This window comes from Centroberyx affinis, unplaced genomic scaffold (genome assembly GCF_046629955.1).
Source record: "Centroberyx affinis isolate AG114_WGS23_722 - 3 ecotype Tasmania unplaced genomic scaffold, CSIRO-AGI_Caff_v1 ptg001279l_1, whole genome shotgun sequence".
NCBI lineage: Eukaryota > Metazoa > Chordata > Actinopteri > Beryciformes > Berycidae > Centroberyx > Centroberyx affinis.
In genome coordinates, this window is record NW_027279788.1 from 5918 (window position 1) to 22389 (window position 16472).

Consider the following 16472-nt stretch of genomic DNA (forward strand, 5'->3'; position numbering starts at 1 on the left):
TACACATAGAGACATGGTAAGAGGGGAAAACAGTGGAAAAACATGTTAAACACACAGTAAACACACTCATCCCCAGCTCCATAGATTCCCATCCATACAACATATTTTTATATACTCAGTGAACCAATTGTGAACATCTATCCTGTATATTTGTTAAAGGTTAAGGGTGAAAAAAGGATGGATAGCACATAGTGAATTAACTGTACCTCACAAGTACCCAGATGGCCCGTGTTTATCTACACAGGACCTTCTTGTTTTGTAAATATATATAATCCCATTCAGAGCCGTAAATGTATTATGTGTGTATTTTATCCCATCCATAATCAAAACATCAAGACAAAGTGTTTCACTTGGTGACAGAGGCAACTAGGCCCGGCTTGGTAGGCGTAACGCCCCTCCTCCTCTGGAGCCAGCGTCTGAATATCTGCTTGATCTCCTTGGTTCTCAGGCAGTAGATGAAGGGGTTGATGAGTGGAGGGAACAGACTGTAGAACAGAGTGGTGGCTATACGCTTGTCAGCGGTCATGGTCAGGTTAGGAAAGTAAGGTGTAGAGTAGACGAAGAAGCGTGGTATGTAGTAGATAGAAATGATGCACCCCTGGGTGGCACAGGTAGAGAAGGTCTTCACTCTGCCCTGAGGAGAACAGTGGCTTAGGGTTAGAAGGGACACAGTTATGAGCTTTAAAAACTAAAACTTGCTGAGAGAAAGGCAAAATGCTGATAATCAAAACGAACCACAAACAAACCCGTTCAGTTCATTTTAGAGGGTCTGAGTTCATTTGGCGTGTTCACGTGCACAAAAAATTGCTGAGTCATTAGACTCAATCCATTTGAGAGGCTGAAACAGACCTAGTGCTAAAACACCCTATAACTTACATGATATAAATGATGGTGGCTTTGTAATATAAATTATCATAATCTATCAAATTCAAACTCAGGCAAAAGGACACAAGGACAGTCTATATAAAAATACACCATAGTCAGAGGGGAAAGAGAGGTGAACCTGACCTGTCCGCTGGCCATGCGCAACACCGAGATGATGATGCAGATGTAAGAGAAGATGATGAAGGATAAAGGAACATAGAGAATAAACATCGCCGCGGCAAAGGCGGTACTGAACTGCCGGGTGGCGTCGCCACAGACTAGAGGTGTGAGAGACATGGTGTCGCAGAAGGCGTGTATGATCTGGTTGGGTCCGCAAAACGGCATCGTGGTAAAGTTGATGGTGCTAACGCCGGGGAAGATGTGAGCCAGCACCCAGAAGAAGAGTGTGAGGCCCGTCATGGTCCAGTTAGTCATCAACACCGGGTATCTGAGGAGGAGGAGGGGTGGTAGAGAGAGCCAGAACCATGGAGAGGAGAAGAAAAAGGAAAATGGCTTGTTTTTAGTCTTCTCATTGCAGGGCTTAGTGCTTGGTCTGTAATAAAGTGCTATAATAAATGAATATGAATCTTGATGAAATGCCACCTGAGGGGGAAACAGATTGCCAGATAGCGGTCCAAGGCCATGGTCATTAAGATAAGGGAGTTCAAGGAGCCAAAATAATGGATCATCTGCTCTTGGAACAGGCAGGTGTGGAAGCCGAGAGTCCCATCATTCCACCAGTAGCGAGCGATTAGTTTAGGCAAAGCCACTGTGGCAAAGCCTAGGAGAGAGAGAGAGAGAGAGAGAGAGAGAGAGAGAGAGAGAGAGAGAGAGAGAGAAAACAAGAACAAAAGAGACAGCAAGACACCGAGCCGATTAAATGTGACAGGTTTATTTTCTTCTATAATTTCTTTAATTATTTCATGGGAAAAAGGCAGCAAAACTGCAATGTCATCAGGTTGATTTGACTTGCAGAACAGTCATTTCCAAAGCTATAAATTGGAGTCACAAGAAAACCCATTAATTCAAACCAAAAGTCAGACAGATTCATGCTGTATACACTAGACAGGTAATTAGGAACATTATTGGGTACACCAGTCACCAACCCCCTTTTGCCCTCAGAACAGCCTGAATTTTTAGGCAAGAATTGTACAAGTTATTGGAAAGGCTCCACGGGGATCAATTAATGTTTACATCAATATTTGGTTGATTCTGGCCTATCTGGCTTTCTGTCACCAACAAGGAATGCAATCGAATTAATGTTTTTTTTTTGTTTTCTGGTAAACTCTAGACAGTGTTGTGCATCAAAACCTCAGAAGGGCAGCTGTTTCTGAGATGCTGAATCCAGGATAGAATAAGACTTCAATGACCAGAGTTCAAAGTGAAAAAGCAGCACACCAATATTATAATTATAATGAAAAACATGAAAAAAAGACGTCACCTCATTTTATACCGAAATTTGTTAGCAGCCAAGGCCAAAAAATATAATAATAATAATAAATAAATGAAAATGAGGTGACGTTTTTTATCATGTTTTTTCATTAATGGTGTGCTGCTTTTTTCACTTTGAATGCTGAAACTGGCGTTCCTGCCACTGACAACCATACCATGCTCAAAATCTGTTTGCCTACATGCCTGACACACTGGGCATTGAGTATAGAAGAAGCATGGTAGGCTATGTAAAAGATACCGCCATTACCAATGTCTGAGAGGGCCAGGCTGACCATGATGATGTACATGGGCTTCTGGAGGCTGCGCTCCATAGCAAACACCACCACCAGCAGGAGGTTGCCCACCGCTGTGGTCACATAGAGGAAGAAGAAGAACCAGGCCACCAGGTCAAAATACTCCTGCTGGAGACTGGGGAAGCCCACGATAACAAACTCTGACACACGCGTGTAGTTCTCATCCACCTGAAACATGCTGAAAGCAGAGTGAGGCTGATCAAAATACAACCTATTGAGAGAAAATGTCCAAATGTGTGTTAGGCTGAGTGATTGAGACTCATATCATTCCTTACCTAACACCCTGGACTGTGTGACAACACACAGAGAAGCGTCTCAGTTTTATAAAGATTTTGTGACTGGCAGGAGGTGAAGTAGGTGAAGTATGTTGATACAATTTTGTCCCAGTAGAGACACACGCAGTGCTCCTTGGTTGTCCAAGTAACCTTTCCATAACAGCTGTATCATAGTAAGATGGCATTTTTTATGCTGTAATGTTGTTTTGTGATTGTAGAATTAGGGGTAATCTGAACACCCATTATTTCCTGACCCAGGACACAACACAATGACGGACACAATGTAAATGTACTTGAGAATCTTGAGAATCACATAAAACCTGTGCCACAGTTGTCAAATGAGCCAGTTGTGACACACCATCCTGTGTACTGTCGCACAAGGAAATTGACCCTAATCCATTACTTAATTGATGTAATTTAATTGGTCCTAACATATTCCAAGGGTCTGCGCTTTAAGTATAATTAATTGTTCAATGTTCATCTTGTATAAATGATAATGCCTTGTGTGTTGTAGCCTATATTTCAAGCAGACTTCCAAGGCAATACAGGATCGACACACCAAGTGCAGGACACAACATAACAGGATCTAACACAGTATATATCACAGACAACACAATATTTATTGACAGTAGGCTAAATGGAAGCACAGTACAGTATATGTATGATATGTGTACGGTATATATTCAAACCTGGAGAATTGTTCCTAGTTGAAGATGTGCAAGGTACAACTAGGTTGATAAATAGCAGATGACCTATAAATAATAGATAGTCTGAATCTGCCATTTATGTTGTGTTGTGCTCCTATGTTGTATGTGTGTGTGTGTGTATGAGAGAGAGAGAGCATGCTTATAGGCATGGGGCTTAGGAGAGCTAGTTGAAGTGGGGTGATTGTCATTGGGAACAAGCTGTTGCAGTGTTGGGTGGTACAGCACTGATGCGCTGATACCATCTTCCAGTGGATTGGATGTCAAACAGATGGTTTCCCAGGTTTGCAGCCGGCACCCGACTACCTTCTCAGCTATCTGAATGACACACTGCAGTCTTGGCTTGGAGTGGGAGGAGGTAGAGTCATACCAGGCTGTGAGGATGCCTTCAAATACAGATCTGTAGAATTGGACCATGATTGGCCGGGACATGTTGAGCTGCAGAAGTTGGCGCAGGAAGAACATCCTCTGTTAGGCCTTCTTGATCAGATAGGAGATGTTCTTATCTCAGTTGAAGGTGTTGCAGCTGGTCGTCTTAAGGAATTTGTGATCTCCTCTGATCACAGTTGCATCGCTGATTACCAGGGGGAGATGGGCCTGAGGGTTGCTGCCGAAGTCAATCCTCATCTCCACCATTTTGAGATTAATTATTAAATGCAGTGTAGCTATTGGCCCAAATCACCAGGCTGGCCACCTCTCTGATAGATTTACTTGCTGTACTTCAATTAGGACTACTGACTACTGACTGAGGGGTGAAGCTGCAGTCATATTTGTTATATATTGCTGAGTCAGCAATCACAGGTATAATATTCCCACTATTTATTGTGTGATTGCTGAGTCAGCAATCACAGGTGTAATCTTCTCGCTCTTCCATACGTTTTTTGGCACCTAACTACTCCTTTATACTTTCAGCTAGAAACTCCATTCAAACTTTAAAATGTTTAGCTTGTTAAGGACATGGTTGCTTGAATTCAACTTTTTGATATCTTTTATACTTTTTAAACTATTCTACTTTTTTCCACTTTTTTTTTTATAATGGGAGTCAATGGACGGAATGTTCAAATCTGCACTTTTTGAACTCTACTCTTTTATACTTTCAGCTAGAAACTTCATTCAAACTTCAAACTGTTCAGCTTGTTTAGGACATTACAACTTGTATTCAACCTTTTGATATCTTTTATACTTTTTGAGCTATTCAACTTTTTATTACCTGTTTTTACAATGTAAGTCTATGGGAGGACTGTTCAAACCATGCCCTCTTTGAACTCTTCCTACTCTTTTATACTTTAAGCTAGAAACTCCATTCAAACTTTAAACGGGTCACCACTTTTAGTACTTTATTACTCTTATTCAGCTTTTTGATACCTTTTGTACTTTTTGAGAAATCGCAGTTTAAGTTTTAGACTTTTTTCAACCTTTATAAAGGGAGTCTATGGAGCCAGCCTAGAGTGGCTGATGTCACAACTCACTCTAGCAGACTTTACAGGCTGTACTTTTTACTAAATTCACACATTTTAAAACTGTGACAGTTCGCACAACTTTAACACTACATACACATATTATACATCAAACCCTTCATCTACTTCTGCTCTCACTCACAATGTCAATATATAAGCGATGTGATGTTTTTTGGTATATTAACGTTTATTAACATTAGTTTCTGCTGCACTGCTGCTCTCTTACACATGCAGCTCTTCTGCTTATTTCACTCTTCTCCATTTTAACATGTCTTTTACATATTTTCATACCTGTGAGAATCCTCTCTCTCTCTCTCTCTCTCTCTCTCTCCGCTCTGTCACTGGCGCTGAAAGACGCACAGCGGCTACAGTACCAAAATGGGCTTTTTTCATTTGTGTTTTACTACTTCATTTTCTGTTTTACAAATGATAAAGGGAAAATCAAGTCCTTTATTTACATGTCAATCATGGCTTTTTTTTTTTTGAATAATAACGAGCAACTTCGGGTAGAAGAAATGTCGTTTCCATCGCATTATTTGTGCTTTCCCGAATAACGTATTCGGATTCGGGTACATCCCTACTAGAGTGTTGTATAAAACTGGATGATGAGACACTGCCACAAGTAGAGACTCCTCCATGTTGGATTTTCTTTAAGAGGTCAGCATGCCCAAAATAGAAAGTCTATTGTCTGACTTTGACCTGCAAATTTGCAGGTCTGGAGCCAAAGTTGGGTCATGGAGGAAGAGTGACCTGCAATTTTGGCCTGCAAATTTGCAGGTCAAAGTTCACCACATGTGAACTGTATGAACGCAAAGGGGTGAAATTGCTTTGCAACCGGAAATTACTTTCTGGTTGTTTTGTTTTTGTTTTTTTAACCCTTTGCATGGTTTTCAGTGGAAGTGAATGAGGGCTGAAGCAAATTTTTGTGCACTTAGGTGCCTAGTGTGCCTGTTCAGTCTCTGCACAGAGCTCTATGTCACACAGACAGAAAGAGTTAGTTAACTAACAAAGTCAAAAATCAACTGTTTGTTTATTGTGAGGTTAACTGAGCAGACTCTTCTCAAGCTACAACTCATAGTGCTCTGGAGTTAGGATAGGACCAAAAGGACAATAAGACAATAAGGCAGTCTCCTATGTGACAGTAACCTAATTTTGAAAACAAATCTACCTTATCACGCAATTCCCCTTTTTTTTTATATATATATTACTGAATGGATCTACACCAATCCTTTTGTTGTTATATATTTAACAATTATTTTGCACACAGCTATCTCCAGTTGACCTCCATGATGGCACCAGCTGTGGTTGCAAGGAGATTTGTGATGCAACTGCAGTCTTACGAAAAACACCTCCCAAGTTTTTGCTGGGTACGTCAGACCTTTCACGAAGGCAGTCAAAGGTAGCCATGCATTTAGAAAAGCAGAAACTCTTGCGATTAACCAAATATTCAGCAATAATTGTTCTATAAAATATTAATGAGATAAATTTATAAAATACGATTTGTATAGGAGCTGGATGCGCCTTTCCCTTCAACTTAGAATGACACTGTCAATTCTTGGATGACCATTAAGACATATTTAGATGCTTAATTATCAGGTATATAGAGCCTGTTTGAGCTGGTATTAAAAGCTATCTGATAATTTATATCTTCAAGATTGCTTTTTAATGAAATTTGAAAAATTATGTGAACTAAAAAAAGATGACAGTAGCTTACGATTTTAATATTTTATTCAGACTACTTTACCAGGATTTGGGCAGGCTATAACTTCATTCAAATTAAAATTGCCCTGTCAAAACCTGTAGAAAACACACATTTCTCCAGAATGATTTAAGGCGCCAATTCACTCTTCCTCCATGACCCAACTTTGGCTCCAGACCCAGATTCTGAAAAACACTTAAGTATATGGGTATCATCTCTCCATACAATGACCCACACTCTAAAGGCAGATAATTAATATCACTTGGTGACAGAGGCAACTAGGCCCGGCTTGGTAGGCGTAACGCCCCTCCTCCTCTGGAGCCAGCGTCTGAATATCTGCTTGATCTCCTTGGTTCTCAGGCAGTAGATGAAGGGGTTGATGAGTGGAGGGAACAGACTGTAGAACAGAGTGGTGGCTATACGCTTGTCAGCGGTCATGGTCAGGTTAGGAAAGTAAGGTGCGATGTAGACGAAGAAGCGTGGTATGTAGTAGATAGAAATGATGCACCCCTGGGTGGCACAGGTAGAGAAGGTCTTCACTCTGCCCTGAGGAGAAGGGGTAGGGGACACAGTTAGGAAAAACTTACAGTAATACTAAAACACTGCAAAACTCTCACACTGTCACATCAGGTACCCACACGGAAAGACACAGAGAAAGAATATTCAAAAGTTGCCCAACAAGCCCCATCCATATTTGCATAAGAGACAAAGAAAAGAGAAGTGAACCTGACCTGTCCACTGGCCATTTGCAATACAGAGATGATGATGCAGATATAGGAGAAGATGATAAAGCAGAACGGGACATAGAGAACAAACATCCCTATTCCAAAGGCACTATTGAACTCGCGGGTTTTGTCCCTACAGACCAGGGCCATCAGTGATATGGTGTCACAGAAGGCATGTGCAATCTGGTTGGGTCCGCAAAACGGCATCATGGTAAAGTTGATGGTGCCGACGCAGGGGAAGACGTGGGCTGCTGCCCAGGAGAAGAGTGTCAGGCCGGTCATCGTCCGATTTGTCATCAGTATTGGGTATCTGGGAGGAGATGGAGGAGATAGAGAGGGAGAAACATGGAGAAGAAGGAAAAGGGACATGGAGGAAGATGAAGTAGTGTGTGTGTGTATGTATGCGTTTCTCTCTCTCTATGTGAATGTGTGCGCCTGTGTGTGTCTGAGCGTGCTGCCTAATGCAGGTTCCTTTTTCCATTCTTTTTTCCCTGCTGCTCAGGTCAATAAATCAACTTCTAGTGTCATTTCATGCAAAACAGTGAGGCTGATATTGAATGTATGGCACACTGGATATTGATATCTTTTCAAAAATCCAGACTTTTGACAACCCTAATTGGAAGCCTTGAACAGATAAGCTTGACAAAAGATACAGGACTTAAAGTGGAATACCTCTGTATCTTAGCTTTAAAATATTTTACTGCTAGACTCAAAGACTTAAAGTTCAGCCTGTTTTAGTGAACATATTGTTTCTCATAGCCAGAAAATAGAGAGAGTAGATTAATTTGGATATAAATGTTCAGGCAAATTTTGTGCAAACTTTTTACAAATTCAGAAAGTCATTCTCCCTTTCATTGTTTCCTAGTTTCTGTTATTAATTATATGTTCATAAATACTGATTGGACTGTACAATTGCATATAGATATTGTGAGTGAATTCTTAAACTGAGTACTATTTGGCTTTAATGGTGGGATTGACAGTATAATAGAAGCGATTAAACTTGAGAATATCAGTGTCATAGCTTCTTGACACTAACCATTTCAAACAATGTGAGAGCAGTGTGAGAGAAAGTGCTATTTCAGTGGTGTTTCATTTGGAAGCATTTGGACTATGTTGAAGAAAGAGGAACAGAAGAGAATTCACTGAACGACATCTTAAGTGAATAAGACAAAATGGGATGTATTTAGACTTTTAAAATTCAACATAGAAATGAATTCAGATTCTCTTGTCATGCTACCTGAGTGGGAAGCAGATTGCCAGATAGCGGTCCAAGGCCATGGTCATCATGATTAAGGAGTTCAAGGAGCCAAAATAATGGATCATCTGCTCTTGGAACAGGCAGGTGTGGAAGCCGAGAGTCCCATCATTCCACCAGTAGCGAGCGATTAGTTTAGGCAAGGCCACTGTGGCAAAGCCTAGGAGAGAGAGAGAGAGAGAGAGAGCGAGAGAGAGAGAGAGAGAGAGAGGAAAATGAGAATGGAGAATGTCATGGATTTTTCGTTTTTTAACATTTGAAAGGGAAAAGAATCTAAAAGTATAACATCATCAGATTGATTAGACTTGCTATTTAATTTCATCCTATAGTATACAATTGTTGATCCGGCCCCATAAAGTGTAGATTTCTGGAGCTATAAAATTGCTATAATTCACAAATTAGGATCACAAGAAACCACATTCACTTTCCCAAAGCCAGACGGCATCAGTCAGTATTACAACATCACATTACAAACTAGAAAGGCACTCGGAGAGCGCAGACCTCCGCCAAGGCCAATAGTCCAGTCTTCTATGATATGCAAATGTGCAAGCGCAACCAATATACGGATCTGCTCCAAAATTTAATGGGTTCTTCCTTGGCCCATGCTACACCCTTTCACAAAGTTTCGCGAAAATTGGGCCAGTAGTTTTTCCGTAATCCTGCTGACAAACAGACAAATGGCACTGAATACATAACCTCCTTGGCGGTGGTAAAAACGTCTCCTCTTCTTACCAATGTCTGAGAGGGCCAGGCTGACCATGATGATGTACATGGGCTTCTGGAGGCTGCGCTCCTCAGCAAACACCACCACCAGCAGGAGGTTGCCCACCGCTGTGGTCACATAGAGGAAGAAGAAGAACCAGGCCACCAGGTCAAAATACTCCGGCTGGAGACTGGGGAAGCCCACGATAACAAACTCTGACACACGCGTGTAGTTCTCTAACTCCATACTGAGGTTAAACAGAATGACAGTTTGATTAGGCCATGCTTGAATTATTTTAGAAAAAACAACACCGGGAATCATTAGATCACAAACGAAAAGTAAGAGACAGAATATCTGGAGAACTGCTTCAAGGATAACACTGGCTTTGTAAAAAATTATAATACATTCATTATTTACAGTATAAGCAACTTTACCGAATAATCTTAATACACTATGCATACATACAGTATAGTCCATCTAGTTCATGATTAAGTCCATGTCAAGCTAGCAAATGGTGTTTGTGGCCAATAAAATAACAAGTTATCTTAGCAATAGTATACCTCATCTCTCGATGTTTACCAAAGAGTGCGCTCAGGCCGATCTTTTCACTCTTATAGCCTATTACCATCATCACTAAAACTGAATATGTGTGTGTGTGTGTAGGTGTGTGTGGGTGTGTGTGTGTGTGTGTACATGTGCATGGGTTTGATGTGGTGCAAGGCCCTTATCTTCACGTTTCTGATTGGCTAACAAATTACTATATAGAACTAATATGGTATTCTGGGAAAAAAAAGTGGATATACTGTACATGACCAATTATTTTGATTTTGTTTCATCATATAACATATGATAACACATATTACATATATAACAGACTGAGGTATGATAAATCAAATAACATAGTTAGCTATCATAGCTATCAAAGTTGCAACAAACACCAACTTAAGTAGAAGTATCAGAACACTCAATGGTACTTCATGTGGGAACTCCTATATGTCAAATGTCAAATAGAGACCTGCAACTACTAGTTGAAGGGAGCCAGCAGAAATACTCTGGAACAATTAGTCAGGTTGTGTCATTCAGGTAAGACAGCTGTCCTATGGGGGAGACGCCTGCTACAGAACAATAGAGAGAACAACAGCCTGTGGGTGGGTTGACAGGCCTGTTTTTATGGAGGAAAAGTGAGATCACTCCACAGCCTTTGAGGCCTCATGAAACTAGAGACACAACAGGCGCATTATGGGTCAATATTGAAGTTTTTATATTGAATAATATTGTATATTATAATATTGAAGACATTTGCTTAGGACAGAATCATTTTTAGGTATTAAATCACATTTAAATCACATTTTTTATCATGTTTTTCAAGTAGGCTATTATCTGATGAATTTAAGGTATAGCAAATATTTTCCAAAATGGATATAGAGTTTCGGAATTAAACCCTTAATTTCATGTCTCATCAATGTCTATCTGCGTCTGTGTGACCCAGGTACAGCAGAAGGCCAAAATATACCAGTCTACAGTCTTTTGAATGTGTACTGTATAGCTATAGGAATATCAGTTTGCTGTGGTTCTCTTAGAGATAATAAACGAAACAAAACGTCTATCATAGTGGTAAGACTGGACAGGTGCTTTAAGCCCCACAGGAGGCCTATTTGCAAATTGGTCCGTAGAATATAGAATGCCATAATGAAGTGAGCCCCACAGGACTGGGGCTGTGGATGCACGGCGTATCATTTTGTCCTCTTCATTATTTTTTTTTTCAGAGAGACATCTCTCTGTGGGGGAATCTGAACACCTGTAATATACCCAGGGAGCTAATGTGGCCTTTCATTAATTTGGTGATAATACCTTGATAGTAGAGGATCCCTAAGGATAAGACTGCATGTCTCAGTTTGGAGATGGCCTCAGTTATGGAGCTGGGGATGAACAGAGGCCTCGGGGCCTTGTAGCTTCAATAGTCCCTAGAGGAGGCTATGATGTTGTTTTGGGCACAGCACACAGAGCCAAATGAAATTATCACAGAAATTTAGGGAATGCTGGTGAGGCTGGCGATAGTGTTTTATCTAAAGCCACGCTCAATAGTAATACATTTTTGTTAAAATGTTTTATTTTTCAAAACCTCATATGATGCAAAACAAATATAAATCAGAACGTATTTGAAGTAAATCAAAAGACATTTTTTGAGTTTTGTATTTACGTTATAAATACCAGCTATAAATATAAGCTATGATAAATAAAAGCCATTAAGATAAACAACGAAAAGCAAGCAAAATGTCTGTAACGGAGACTGTCCGTTAGGACACCGTAATTATTGAACAGTATATTTGCACATATAGCACAGTGATTACATGATACAGTGATTACACATGGCGATTTATTTTGTAGTGATATTTCTATATTTGCATGTTGGTGCATTCTGGCTGCTTGTTGTGGTGACGTGTTGCAGGCACCGCGGCAGGTGGAGTTGGTCAATCCACCTGTAAAAGAAATAAGGTTAGCGCTCTCACAAACAGGAGAGTAAATAATCTTGTGTTTGAGTGGTGAACTGCTATTATGCTGTATTTAGGGGTTGCCAAGTATTTAACAAGGCCAGTCTAGTATGCAAAATAGAACCATATCTCTGCAGACTTACCTCTTCCTGTTGTCTCCTACTCCCAGGGTGTTATGGCAAAGGACGTCCCCCGGGGCCTGCACACCAATATAGAGTTCCGGGACGGTTCCATTTAGCAAGGTCGCCGGGAAGGGGGGAAGTAATATCTATTATTGGTGTAACTGAGTATTAATATGTAATTTATTTATTGATGTATTAATAAGGAATATGTAATTATGTAAATAACATTTTTGTATTATATTTATTATGCATTAGGATGTAAAGTTTGAGGTGTTTATGTCTGTGTGGGAGAAACCCTCCATTGTTGGTAGCTTCACACTAATTACCTACAGCAGAGAACTATAAAGGCTGCCTGTTCCCATTCAGTCTCTGTTGTGATAGGTGGCAGGATGCTGTCATGTTGTGTGTGCACTCGTGAATAAATGCCACATTGTGGTTACAACCAAGATATGTGTCCGTCTCCTCACTAAAAGTCCAGCCACTTATCCATCCAGTTAACAATGTCAGCCATGAATTATAAAAATGATTAGAGAAAAAAAAAAAGATAGAGGTAAAAACAAATGACATGAAAGTCTGTCTGTAATGTTTTAAAATTTGACTATAAAAATGACTGATTTTGCCATCCTCAAGCTCATGAAGCTCAAAAGAATGAGAAAAATAAACTCCAGTGAAAACTAATATCACATATTTTATACTTATACTATAGAATTAAATTTTCTGTTTGGTGTAACTAGGCTACATTTTGTGCTATATACCTCCACAAGGGGTAACCCTCAATTTAAATTTAATGTGTATCAACACTCAAAATAGTGCAATACCCCATCATATCAAAGTCACAGTATGACGGGGGCAATCTCGGAACCCATTGTCTATCGGTCTGACGACGATTAGACTCCATTTAGCAATTTGAGACGAGAGAATGGAGTTGGAGTTGAGAGACAACGTCTCATATGCAGATATCTGTTTATAGAGATTAGCCAAAAATGTCGTCTGGACCTAAAACACATAAAAAAGTATCGATGTTTGTGTATTGTGTGGAGAAACGTTCGACTCTCGCGTCTCAAGTTGCTAATCGGACTGTAAACAATGACCGGCGCACGGAAGAAGAAGTCTTGGCCCAGATGTCCACTTGCTACACCGGAAACCCCGAAATATTGGCCATCGCCCCCAGAGTCTAATCGTCGTCAGACCGATAGACGATGGGTTCCGAGATTGTGACGGGGGTGTCCATACACCGTGTTTGTGTACTCAAAAATTACACAAAACACAATGTATTCATGCTGTCAGCACTGTGATGTTTCTATTTACAGTAAATAACATTTTTTTCCATATAATAATGCTTAGAGGCCCATGGAAATGTCATATTTTCAAAGATTATTTTAAGGTGTTTTGAATATATTGTTGGGTGTCACAGCATACTTGTCAATTAGGTATGTACACTGCTTGAGCAAACCTTAGTGCATGGTACTGATTTTACACTATATAATGTTTGAGTCCTCCTTTGAGATGAGAATCAGAATGTCAGTTAAAGTTTTATAATACCATCTGAATGAATGCTGTGAAGCACAATTCATCAGCTCTGATATCTGAAATTTGGTTGCAGAAACATTTGAAAGCAATCCTGCATTCAGCGCTATCTCTCATCTCTCCTCTCATTCACTCAAATCACCATCACATTTTACCCAAGATAAATAAAAAAAATTCTATACTATTCGCTACTTTTTGGCAGTAAGTCAGAAAAAAACCCAGTAAGCCACATTTGATGTGATTGCCTGACTAATATCACTTACATGATGCAACACTGTTCTTGTACAGTATCTGTGCTAATCTAGTCCTAATTTCTTTAGTCCGCAAACAGTAGACAGTGGGGTTGATGAGAGACGGTAACAGTGTAGATATAATCAGCAACAAATTCCTCTCAGTCAGGTTCAGCTTTAGTCCTATTCTGGTTAACAGCACAGATACAAACTTTGGAGAGTAGTAAAATAATACAGGGATGGAATGGCTCACAACTGTGCTGAACACCTGACCCTTGTGCTCATTGTTGGGCAGCCTCAGCACTGTGTACATGATCTTCCCGTATGACAGCAGGATCAAGGGAAGTTGTCCTGCAATCAGCCACACACTTAGGATGGTGACAATACGAAAATAAGGCTCAGGGTTCACACAGGAAGCCCTGATCAGAGCGGGATAGTCACAAAACACGTATCTGATAATCGGCTGGCAGTATGACAGCTTGTCAGCCTCGGCAACCACTTTCCCCATGCAGCCAATGCCTATGAACCAAGACAGTATAATCAACATAAAGATTCGAGGGTTAGTCAGGATACTGGTGTATCTGAGCGGTTTGCTAATGGCAAAGGTGCGGTCCAGTGCCATGAGAGACAGAGCCAGACACCCAGTGATGTCCCCCAGGTGGTAGATGTACATGTGTGAGATGCAGGAGTAGTAGGAAATTGTTTTGACCTCAGGTAGCAGTGCTGAGATCATAGTAGTACACGCGCTGGTGGTGAACATGACATCTACCACGGCCAGGTTGCAGATCAACAGGTACATGGGCCGATGCAGTCGCCTGTTTGTAGCGATGATGCAGATGTTGGTGCCGCTGCCGAGCAGAACTAAAGAGTAGCAGAGCAAAATGATGCAGCCCAGAACCTTTTGGTAAGGCAGGTGGTCAAAGCCTGTGATGGTAAACACTGCCACGCTCTGCCCTGAAAAATTCACAAAAGACATCCTGAAGCATCTGGACACAGGGTGAGACTTAACACCTAAAGGCACAGTCACAGTATTCTGATGTTATAGAACAATTTTTGTTAGGGATATATGGTCATCTGCAGTTCCTCAACCTCTTGCAGTGGTTAAGCAGGTAAGAAGAAATGCATGAGGCACTGTCCCAAAGCTACAACTTATAAGATTTACCGTCGAGGTCATGTGGTAATTGTGGTCGTGCCGGGGGGAGGAGACAGAAAAGGATTACTGTGTTGTTTACCAGTTTGGTGTACAGACTCATCCCCTTCTTTCAATACCACTTGACAACCACAACTAGTTGAATGGACAGATTTTTTTTTTTCGAAGCTAGAGAGAGACCAGCCCACTCCCCTTAGTATTTTTTCTTTTCGTAAATAGTAGGAAGGCTGAGAGGAAGGGGAAACACAGGAAATATGGTTCCGTCGTGATTCTTTTCTTGCTCCAAAATTTAATGGGTTCTTCCTTGGCCCATGCTACACCCTTCCACGAAGTTTCGCAAAAATTGGGCCAGTAGTTTTTCCGTAATCCTGCTGACAAACAGACAAACGGCACCGAATACATAACCTCCTTGGCGGTGGTAACAACGTCTCCTCTTCTTACCAATGTCTGAGAGGGCCAGGCTGACCATGATGATGTACATGGGCTTCTGGAGGCTGCGCTCCTCAGCAAACACCACCACCAGCAGGAGGTTGCCCACCGCTGTGGTCACATAGAGGAAGAAGAAGAACCAGGCCACCAGGTCAAAATACTCCGGCTGGAGACTGGGGAAGCCCACGATAACAAACAAAATAAGATTTACCGTCGAGGTCATGTGGTAATTGTGGTCGTGCCGGGGGGAGGAGACAGAAAAGGATTACTGTGTTGTTTACCAGTTTGGTGTACAGACTCATCCCCTTCTTTCAATACCACTTGACAACCACAACTAGTTGAATGGACAGATTTTTTTTTTCCGAAGCTAGAGAGAGACCAGCCCACTCCCCTTAGTATTTTTTCTTTTCGTAAATAGTAGGAAGGCTGAGAGGAAGGGGAAACACAGGAAATATGGTTCCGTCGTGATTCTTTTCTTGGTGACTAGGGGTACATGTGATCCATGAACAATTTTAGAGTATAGAAGTGACAGTCATTCTCAAATTTGTGTAGAAACCCCAGTTTTTTGCAAGCCCTGTTTACTTGCCAACTGAAGATGCAGTGGTTGACTTGGCCAGCGAGAACAAATGGGAAGCCCCGAGATTCATTGTGAGAACAATGCGTCATGTTCAAGCCACGTTATAAACTCTATAATCTATAAGCTGGTTGAAACAGTTGGGCAAGTGAACAACTGTACATCTTAATTAACCACGCAACGTCAAGCACACAGCCCCTCTCAAATTGTAAAGATATACTCTCTGTTCTTTCATTCTTGAGAAGTTTGTTCATGGATTTGATAATCACCTTCACAGGCAATTTAGATTCACCAATCTGCCTGACACCTGCATGTCTCTGGAATATCGGGGGGAAACCCAGACAAACATGGGGAGAACTAAACAGAGAGAATGCCGAGGCTCAAACCCAGCTCCTTCTTACTGAGGAAACAGTGCTAACCACTCACTCACCATACCACCAGAGTGCAGTTTTGTAGCTGATATAAATGTAATTTCAGCGTTCTATGTACAGTTTTCCTCTTTATTGGTTAAAGGACCATTG

General features: G+C 41.0%; 3 protein-coding genes across 3 annotated transcripts; all 3 read right to left on the minus strand.

Moving 5' to 3' along the window:
• Positions 1 to 346: 346 nt before the first annotated feature.
• Positions 347 to 4224, minus strand: LOC139648989 (olfactory receptor 10A4-like). Its single transcript, XM_071525275.1, has 6 exons — positions 4171 to 4224; positions 3895 to 4026; positions 2564 to 2777; positions 1468 to 1645; positions 1009 to 1312; positions 347 to 634 (listed from the first exon to the last, which is right to left on the minus strand). Exons 1-6 carry the CDS (start codon positions 4222 to 4224, stop codon positions 347 to 349), a joined length of 1170 nt encoding a protein of 389 aa, XP_071381376.1.
• Positions 4225 to 7002: 2778 nt separating this feature from the next.
• Positions 7003 to 9673, minus strand: LOC139648990 (olfactory receptor 10A4-like). Its single transcript, XM_071525276.1, has 4 exons — positions 9457 to 9673; positions 8707 to 8884; positions 7476 to 7779; positions 7003 to 7290 (listed from the first exon to the last, which is right to left on the minus strand). The coding sequence occupies exons 1-4, from the start codon at positions 9671 to 9673 to the stop codon at positions 7003 to 7005; spliced, it is 987 nt and encodes a 328-aa protein (XP_071381377.1).
• Positions 9674 to 13823: 4150 nt separating this feature from the next.
• Positions 13824 to 14878, minus strand: LOC139648991 (olfactory receptor 10G4-like). Its single transcript, XM_071525277.1, has one exon. It carries the CDS (start codon positions 14772 to 14774, stop codon positions 13824 to 13826), a length of 951 nt encoding a protein of 316 aa, XP_071381378.1. The 5' UTR covers positions 14775 to 14878.
• Between the last annotated feature and the right edge of the window lie 1594 nt (positions 14879 to 16472).

Bases quoted from the DNA above. Each gene is read 5' to 3' on its own strand.
- LOC139648989 (XM_071525275.1), bottom strand. From the start codon at position 4,224: ATGGTGGAGATGAGGATTGACTTCGGCAGCAACCCTCAGGCCCATCTC. The intron at 4,027-4,170 runs GTAATCAGCGAT...CAACTTCTGCAG, and splicing joins CTCAGGCCCATCTCCCCCTG to CTCAACATGTCCCGGCCAAT. The intron at 635-1,008 runs GTCAGGTTCACC...TGTTCTCCTCAG, and splicing joins TGCGCATGGCCAGCGGACAG to GGCAGAGTGAAGACCTTCTC.
- LOC139648990 (XM_071525276.1), bottom strand. From the start codon at position 9,673: ATGGAGTTAGAGAACTACACGCGTGTGTCAGAGTTTGTTATCGTGGGC. The intron at 8,885-9,456 runs GTAAGAAGAGGA...TCTCTCTCCTAG, and splicing joins CCTGGCCCTCTCAGACATTG to GCTTTGCCACAGTGGCCTTG. The intron at 7,780-8,706 runs GTAGCATGACAA...ATCTCCTCCCAG, and splicing joins GCAATCTGCTTCCCACTCAG to ATACCCAATACTGATGACAA.
- LOC139648991 (XM_071525277.1), bottom strand. From the start codon at position 14,774: ATGTCTTTTGTGAATTTTTCAGGGCAGAGCGTGGCAGTGTTTACCATC.